Source organism: Morus notabilis, unplaced genomic scaffold (assembly GCF_000414095.1).
Source record: "Morus notabilis unplaced genomic scaffold, ASM41409v2 Scaffold774, whole genome shotgun sequence".
Taxonomy (NCBI): Eukaryota; Viridiplantae; Streptophyta; class Magnoliopsida; order Rosales; family Moraceae; genus Morus; species Morus notabilis.
The window spans coordinates 124,618-134,361 of NW_010364300.1; the positions used below are offsets into that span (position 1 = coordinate 124,618).

At 33.1% G+C, this 9,744-nt stretch overlaps 1 protein-coding gene across 1 annotated transcript; it reads right to left on the reverse strand.

Moving 5' to 3' along the window:
- Positions 1-7,610: 7,610 nt before the first annotated feature.
- LOC21388529 (GDSL esterase/lipase 1) lies at positions 7,611-9,542 on the reverse strand. The gene is made up of 5 exons (XM_010106312.2): positions 9,258-9,542; positions 9,018-9,139; positions 8,665-8,895; positions 8,091-8,346; positions 7,611-7,942 (listed from the first exon to the last, which is right to left on the reverse strand). Exons 1-5 carry the CDS (start codon positions 9,529-9,531, stop codon positions 7,704-7,706), a joined length of 1,122 nt encoding a protein of 373 aa, XP_010104614.1. The 5' UTR covers positions 9,532-9,542; the 3' UTR covers positions 7,611-7,703.
- Positions 9,543-9,744: the final 202 nt, after the last annotated feature.

A 9,744-nucleotide genomic window follows, 5' to 3' on the forward strand; every position in this document is an offset into this window, starting at 1 on the left:
TATTTTCCGCAGTAAGTTTAAGAAAAATCATGTATATGTCTATATGATTCAAAAGTTTCAAGTATGTATGTTTAAAAAGTATACGTACATATGTATGTTAAGAAAACCAAGGTTGTAGCTAACAACCCTAGTTTTGAGTATTTAAGTTTTAGAATGTTACAGTACATGCAACAAATAAATGAATTTTAAACATGACGATTTAAATGAGTAATTTTAGAAGGACTTTAAGATGTACTTGAATTTAAGATTTCTCACGAAATCCGTTTTAAAGTCAAATGAGATGGCCGATTGAAATGACTAGTTTTAGAAAAGCTTTTAAAGAGTATTTAAAACAAGAGTTCAAATGCTATTCCATTTGAAGGATATTCCTAAAAGGTTTTATCTTAACTAAAATTAAGAAAAGCTTTAAGAAATTTAGTGATTCACTTATTTGAAATTATTGTTACAAATTATGAAAGTATTCCTTCTTATATATAAAAAAAAAAAATGTTCCGCATATTTTAAGAAACCCCAGTAAGTACAAGTTAAAGTTTAAGTTACAGTAGTGGCCTTATAGGAAGGTCGTCACAAAGTAAATACGACAAGACAAAATAGTAAACGACAAAAATGGAAAAACGATGCAAAATGAGAAAACAGTGTCAAAATTAAATAACAAGGTAACAATGAAACAAATCCAGAAAAAGTGAACGATCAAAAAAGGCTTAAAAGTGAAACAAAGAACAAGAACAAAAAAATAGATAATGGCCATTAGTATGAATAAACTTCATCTAAAGTATAAAGCTACAATAGAAAAGTGAAGGACAACAAATGAAAAGGAAAAACGACAGCGAAGTCAAACGAAACCAGATTAGAAGACTCTAAAACTAAGCGACAAAGTGACAAACGAGAGAAATTGAATAAACAATCAATGTGAAAAACGACAATAAATTTACAGCACCAAAGTTGAAAACCGAGAGCAGAATGACAAACTTAAAGTACACTTCATCAGGAAATGACACTAGTATTACCAATCAGTAATTGGTATCTTTGCAGATACCAATTGGTATCTTGACCAAATACCAGTTGGCGCTGGTGGTTGGTAGCTGCCGACAACTATTACCGCCAATATTGGCGGTTGTCCGTCGGACACCGCAGGGTATCTCGATTGGATACCAGTTTGTTGTGGCTGAGTTCTGGCAGGTATCTAGGTTGGATATTGTTATCGTGGCTGGAGACTTACCGGTATCCTAAGGATAAATTTAATATTCTAATGATGACATGATTATAGTATTCTCAACAATAATTTATGTCCCTTGACATATGTCAATCCAAGCTTAAAATCTGTAACAGTTCTCTTTGAAGTCCTATTATGTGACAAGTCAAAACCCAAGTCCATAAGGCCCAATCTTATCCTTAGACAAGTTTAAGTTAATGGAACCTAAAATAGACTTAAAGGGTAATGTAGTGGTGGACTAGGAGTATATTTTCGGAAAATTAATTTAATTAATTTATGAGACCTTAAATAAATTAGTAGGACTTATTAGGATAATAATTTAATTTAATTTAATTAATTAATGAAAACTGATAAATTAATTATTAGTAGAGAATTGTTAACCTAAGTTGGATAATAAAACTTAAGAGGGATTAGCTAATTACGTAAAAATCCGTCAGTTAAGCTGGCAAATATCATTTAAATCACGAGAGGGATAATTAATTGAATTAATTAATCCTAATAGATGTTCATAAGACGAGACCTCTAAAACTTAAACAAAGTAGGTTGACCACCTTAATAATGAACTGGCGTCCGGTTATTGGCATTGATTGAACACAAAACATGCAACTTTACAATAGTAGGTTGCTATAAACGCTAAGCACTTGTACCCAGGTGATTACAAATTTTACCTACAATATGAATAGTTTTAAAAGATGTGCTTATTGTATTGTTTGTCTTGTGTGCATCCGCCCTTTATGATTGATGAGTATGGTAATGAATATGAGTATATTACGAATGATGGTGATAATGTTTTAAAATATGCTGCCCTTGAAGTTAAGTTGTTTTAAAGTTAATGCGACATGAACATAATTGTATGTCCACCTAGATAAGTGGTTAAGATAATGATGAAATATTAAGTGTTGTGCCACCTTCTGACTTTGGGGGATGGAGGTTAAAATTCCCCCGACCCTTGGTGACGGGAGGTTAATTAGCCTAAGTAGGTAAGATTGTGAGTGTCGTCGGATGTAATGTTTGGGTAGCTTCCCCGATGCCTCATTGGTTGGGCGCACTCGGTACGTGCACAAATCCCAAAGAAGCATAATTTGAACTATTATAATGAAGCATAAATGGTCGAGCATTTTCGTTTATGTTGCTATGTTTGAAAAATGATTTTTAGTGGAATATTTGTACTCGTTGAGCTTTAATTCACCAGTTTGTTTATTCTGTAGGTAAAAAGCCTGCAACTCATTGATGGGCTTTGCAGCGGAGGTCGTGTGCAGTGGAAGGATTGGGCATTGGATACCAACATGCATCATATTCCGCAAATAATTAAGATAGTTTGAGTAACAGCATAATTAATTTTGTTTCTATGTTATGCGTATGAAGATTTTACTTGAACATGTCTATTTATGTTAGGTTTAAGTATATTCGAAAACGGATCATATTTTCAATATTAAGTTTTGCTAACATTAGTACGAGCTTATATTTCCGAATCGCTCAAGTAATCCTGCAACTCTTATAAATACAAAATGGGTTAATTTAAATTATGTTTAAAGATAAATTTTCAAAAAAAGAAATAAAAAATGCTTGATATTTTAGTAACTAAGTGTTAAGTTTTAAGAAGTTAAATAAATTTCTGCTATAAGTCATGGTGTAACGGCTCAAAAATCGGCCCAAAAACCGAGCCGTTACAGTCCCTATGCATACTTTTTTGATTCACATGTAGATAGATCACTCCATTATCCTCAAACAGTCCTTCAGTACTAGCACGAGGATTGGGAGTATGTTGGATTTTTGGCTTTTGAGTCCCACAGTAGTTGGGAAATAAGGTTTTTGTCTTTTGCACCCTCTTATATATATATATATATATATATATATATATATATTTTGTCCCACATCGATAGTGAATAAAGTCTTTTGTCTTTTGCACGCCTATAAATAAAAGTCCAATTTATGACTTATCTTCAACTCAAGCTGAATGACATCGAATAATAGAAGACAGCCTAATGATATTGAATAAGATTAATATGGTTCATCTTCAACTCTCATTTTTATCTTACACCAAAAACTTAGAGCAGAATGACAAACCAGAAGTACACTTCATCAGGAAATGACACTAATATTGCTTCCATACCAAATAAAATATTGCTTCTATACCAAAGAAACTATAGAAAAGACGCGTGCACGTGGAATGCCAACTTAGCATATAATAAAGTCTGAAATCTAAATTTACAAGCAAAAAAACGTGAGAATTTCAATGTTTGGCATGAACTTAGCATATAATAAAGTCTGAAATCTAAATTTACAAGCAAAAAAACGTGAGAATTTCAATGTTTGGCATGAAGACAGATGGTTTGTTGCTATGATCATTATGAGAAATAAATACATTACTGATGGAAGTAGTTGAGAATTGAAATGAGAAATTCACCTGAACATGGTGACGACCCCTGCCACTATCTCCGTAGCTGAAATTAATTTGTACTTATTGAGATTTTTTAAAATTTGCGGAACATTTTTTTTATAAGAAGAAATAATTTCATAATTCATAACAATAATTTCAAAAGAATAAATCACTAAATTTCTTAAAGTTTTTTTTAAAATGCTGTAAGAATGTTGTAGCATTCTTCTTAAAAATGCTTTGGAAATGCTGTAGTTATCTTTTTTAAAATGCTATAGGAATGCTGTAGCATTCTTCTTAAAAATGCTTTGGGAATGTTGTAGCAATCTTTTTAAAATACTGTAGCATTCTTTTTAAAATGCTTTAGGAATGTTGTAGCAATCTTTTTAAAATGCGTAGGAATGTTGTAGCATTCTTTTTAAAAATGCTTTAGGAATGCTGTAGCAATCTTTTTAAAATGCTATAGGAATGCTGTAACATTCTTTTTTAAAATGCTTTAGAAATGCTGTAGCATTCTTTTAAAATGCTTTAGGAATGCTGCATCATTCTCTTTTTCTTTTCTTTTTAAACTTACTATAACGAGATACTTTCTGGCAGTTTACACAAACTTAGCATTATACTACAAAATTCTAAAAATACAAGTTTATAGACATATTTATCAAAATCTTTTAAAACTTTAACTACTGCGGAAAATGACTCCATGAGCGGTATCAATTCCTATCTCCACTATTCGTCCGCCGCTTGCCATTGCCCTTCAAGAATTGCTGATAGGTTTCTTACCTACAGCATGAACATATCTGATTGAGCGTTCGCTCAGCAAGTAGGAACTATCTCTCGCAAAATAACTGTAAGTACACATGAATAAATATGCATGAGCTAATTATGCTTAATTATGATGTCTTATCAGTGTCTTATTATCTTATCTTATCTTATCTTTCTTACTGATGGGCCCGAGTGCTCGTACCACTTGCGCGCAATCATTGGGACGTGAGGGTTTGCAAGGTCCCTCATGACACCGTGATTATAACTGAACTGAATGCCTCTCTCTCAGAGGACATTATCATATTTTTTTTTCTTCTCCCTTGGGAGCCTGAGTCACCTCCCTCTCAGAGGCTAGTACGACACTCAACTGAGATTATTGTTATAAGTTCCTCTTGACTTATTAAGGTGTATGCAGTATGACATGACGTCACATACAATACTTAAAGCATAAATATGCGTATATAACATGTGTAACTTTTTTCTTTAAAATCTATTCATGTTGTAGACGAGATTCCTACTTACCTGATTTACAGAGCTGGAATTCACTTTTCGCCAAACAGCCTATTCTCTTACTTGTGTGCTTCTGAAAATGAACACCCATTGAGAGTGTGAGATTATCTGTTGTTTGCTATTCTATTTTAGCAGCTTATGAAGGAAATTTAGCCCTTTACTTAAGGCATGTATTCCTTTCCTTTACTGAAGGATAATTTACTATAAGGATCAATTTATTAAATCCTCAAAATCTTATTTTCCTTAATTGCCCTTAGCATACTTATGTCTAGATTGAAAATCATTTACCCAATCTAGTAACTTATTCTCCATAATTTTCCTCATTGGACTTATTATGATATTAAGGCTCAATTTGGCCTAGAAACTTATTCACGACATTCTAACACTTAGGCTGTTAAAATTTAAACTCAAACGGGGTTATTGAACTAATACGGGCATTGGACCCACATCTAACTTTAAAATTCTAGGGGCCTAACATATTTAGCTCGCAACTGCCCATTCGGATGTTTTGCTCAAAAACTATTAAGCTTTTAAAAGAAACTATCATTCAATTTTTATAAAACCGATTACTCACTCATTTAGTTACAAACACTAAAATCCCATTGTAAAATCTCTTTTCGAATACCAACTTTTGAAACTATTCCCCAAGTCGTTTTACGGTTAACTTGTAAACCACCATGAAACTATGTTGTAGAAACCCTTTTTTCGAAATCTTTCTCCACAGCAATTCCTTATTCAAGCGAAGTCTAAAACCATAGTATTTTACTGAAATCATATCTCGGGTTCTTTGATAACCTTTGGTTAAAAACTAATACTGTGTTAGTTTTGTTTAGTTAAAACTTTATAGTTTCTGAAATATGCGTTTTACTACATTTTAGATTCAGATTTTGAAAATTAGTTTTTCACAAAAATTCTTCGTCTCGTTGAGATCTAAAATTGTCATTTTTAGAGAAAGTTGAAATTCAGCCTCTAAAGGCCTCGTTTGGCTGAAAACAGTGGCTGCTATTTTTTTTTCTTTTTGCTGTAAGAATGCTGTAGGAATGCTATAGCATTTTGCCGTAGCATTCTTTTTTTTTGAAACTGTGTTTGGACAACTTGTCCGTTTTTGTAAAATACTTAGAAATACTAAAAAATCTCGCTCTAGAGTCATCGTTTTCGCGTTCAAAGCAACCGGAAATTTTTTTCCTCCAACCCAAAATAAGCAAACTTCAACCAAGTATAATCATACCGCATGATGCTAATCAAACTAACCTCAAAACTCACAAAACTAACATAAAACTCACACACCCTTATAACAACTCATCTCCTCAAGAACCACAAATTACATCCATAAATTCAAGCTTAAAGTTGGCTAGAAAATAATGGAGAAGAGTTTAAGAAATTACCCTTGAAGAACTCTCTCTCTTGAAAACTTTTGAACTCCTCTAAGATTTGTTAATGGCTTGGAACTAGAAGAGTATAAGGAAATTTGAGAAGAATATTTCTACATTTCAAACTTTACTAAAACATGAGAAATGAGAAAGAGAGGATTTAGAGTTTATACCCTTGGAGAAATGCTTGACTAGACTCCTCCTAGAATCCTTTGATCTCCTTCTTCTTCTTCTATTGTTTGCTAGTGGCTTAAGGTTAGGAGAGTGAGAGAAAATTTTTGAGAGATTATGGGTGGAGTATGGCCGGATTTTAGTGTGGGGAAAAGGAGAGGGGAAAAAAAATGAGGCCTAGCTTATGATGGTTCCTTTTATAGACAAGTTGGAAGTCCTTTTTCAACACCAAATCCACTCCATTAATTCAACTAGATTTTGAGTTCCAATCCCCTAAGTCATGGCCGGTTCTAGATGGAGGAAAGAAGGAGCAAGTATGCCATGATTTCCCCTTCAATCACTACTATCACATCACACCTTAACATGAAACCCTCTAGCACACTCAACTAGCCAAAATTTGGCTCTATTTTCACTATGCATGGCCGGCCAAGTGGAGAAGGAGAGAGAGAAAAATATAACCTACCCCTTGTACTTTTGTCCCCTATCTTAAGTTTTCTTTGAATCAAATAAAAATCATACTGACTGTAAGGAAGTACTTAGCCGACAGGAAATTCTAGTTTCTGACGGTTCCTTTTCTACTGCTTATTTACAGTTCAATGTTAAATCCTCGACTACTTTGAGATCACATTAAATTCTTACTCGCGTAATATCTTGAACTGTTTCAAGTCTTGAAATTAATTCTAGACTGAACAAATTCTAAATTTAACTTTTCGGCATTATATCCCGGGAATGACATTATTTCTGACGGTGTCAACTCCCGAGCTCACATTGTACCCTTCTACTTTAGGTATTTATCTTGTGACTTTAACCTAGCTGTCTCGCAATTAAGGATTTTCTCTTCTTTTAAAATGTCAGTGCATTTTTTTATACGCTGCTAACATCGTGCTGTGCTTGGAGATTCTTGAAATTAAGATTCTCAAACTATACTTATACTAAAAATTATTCCGCCTTAAACTACGGCGAGAATTTATCGATCGAATTTACTTAATCGAAAACATGAACTTAACGTGAAATCTGCTACAGAATTTAGGAATATAGATATTAATTTCATAAATCCTTATGTCACAAATATAACATAATATTTTCTAGAAAAATCCTTGACTTAAATACATAAATTGTATTATTTAAAGTCTGAGATTTTCTCAGTTATTACAAACATTATATATATATATACATATATGTATATATATATATATAACTTTGGGTCGACATCAATAATGAAGTGATATCCTTGCTTATTTTAAATTTGTAACTAGTCCATTCATGAGCAACCAAAAAAAAATAAAAAAAAATAGACGTTTTAATTAAATGCAAAGAGTGCTTTGAGGTTGCAAGGTCCAGCGAAACTGGGCTTTCCAGACCATGCTTGCTCGGAAAATTGCTCGTATGCCCTATCGGTAAGATGACCGGAATCGAAGAAGACATATTCACTAGGGTTATCGCACAAATAATACTCTGTCACACCTCTCTTCCCTCCACAGCTTAGAATTCCTCTGTACGGACCACTGCCACAGCAAGCCGCTGTCCCTTCCTTGAAACCTTAATAATATTTTAACCCGAACAAATAATAAATTATTAGAAATTATGACTAAATACACTACACACACACACACACACACGCACATATATATTTATATAAGCAAAGATACGAAATTGACTTAATTAGAAGGATAATAATAATATGTACCATATTTAGAAGGGTCATCCATTCTAGCTTTTATAAGCGAGTAGAAATCGAGTAGAGAATATTTGAACCCCTTGAGCTCATTCTGTAGCTTTGGAAGGAGCTTGGAAATTTCTTTGTTGTGTAGTTGTATATATGGTGTAATTTGATCAAAGCAAGCACCATATTTCTCAACATCAATTACTCTCAAGTATGGTACACACGCCAAAGGCCACAAGTTTACGAACCCAAATTTCCTTCCTCCAATTTTATATATTTCCTAACACACACATGTAACAACATTAGAATATAACAATGATTAATCAACATATATGAAAAACGAGATCAATAAAGAATATATTCAGATGTAAAGAGTACATATAACTATGGTTAGTGACGGTGTCAGAATTTATTGGTAGATGATTAATTTTTTTTATCAAGATTATACTAATATGTATATATATATATAATAATAATTTTTATTTGTTAAATGTGGAGAACTATGCTAAGTCTAATTTATACACATACTTACTATATTAAAATTAAAACTACTATGTTAAAAAATAAAATAAAATAAAAACTAGGGGGACAATAGTACCTGAATAACAGAAGTTATGTTGCCTGCCACCAGTCGTACGAATTCTGGGGGCGAGTAGGATTGAAGGACTGTGGAGTTAATGGTGAAGGGAAATACGTAATCGTTGCTTCCAATGCTAATCATGTAAACAGCTCTTGACAACAAAACTTTTGCCTTTTCATCCCCTAGTTTCTGCTTCAACTCCCGGGTAACATTCTTGAAATATCTAAACTGAGTTCCAAGGTCTATTGTCTGATGAAACAATATATTAGATAAACATGTTCGAAATGTAAGACCTTAATTAATGGAAAATAGAATTCAGAATATGCGAGGTGGAACAAAGATGTGATCAATAAAATGGAAATATCACACACCATCCCTTGGTTACTCTCAACAAGAGCACCACTCCCTGCAGATGCAAAGTTCACCCCATATGAAAACTCGTGATTTCCGGGCTGTAGATATGGTGGAATCAAAGGCAACTTCGCATACTCAGCTGCATTGAACATTAATTTTAACATTAATTAATCATTCAGATGCTAATTAAAAATAAAATAATAGATGGGAGAAAAAAAAATTAACACTCAAGTACAAGAGGAATAATATGATCTTACCAATGAAATCCGGGATAATACGGCCATCAGAAAATCTCCCGGTTGGGTACTTGAAGAAGGTTTCACCGTACGGATAGTAATTTGCCTTAACAATTGTGTTGATATAGTTGTTATTTCCAGGATCGAAAATTGAATCGCCAAAGACGAACAAAGGTGAAACATGTTTTTCAGGGACCGGAGAGTGGCCTTGACAAGCAGTGAAGATGATATTGAGCAGAATTGCAGAGATAGTGAAGAGGAATAACGGGAATCTTTTTGTCGCCATGATGCCCATATCTTTGTTTGATATGCTGTGTTTATGTATTTAATTTAATTAATATTAAGTTGTTATTAGATTTGTTATTTTTAGTTGTAAATAATATGCTGAGCTGTGTTAATGTGCTGAGCTGTCAAGTGACAGCTGTTATTTTTGTTTAGCTTCTACCGGAAGCTTCTCTCTGTTTCAGCTATATATATAGCTTTCCTGTAACTATTCACGTTAATGAGA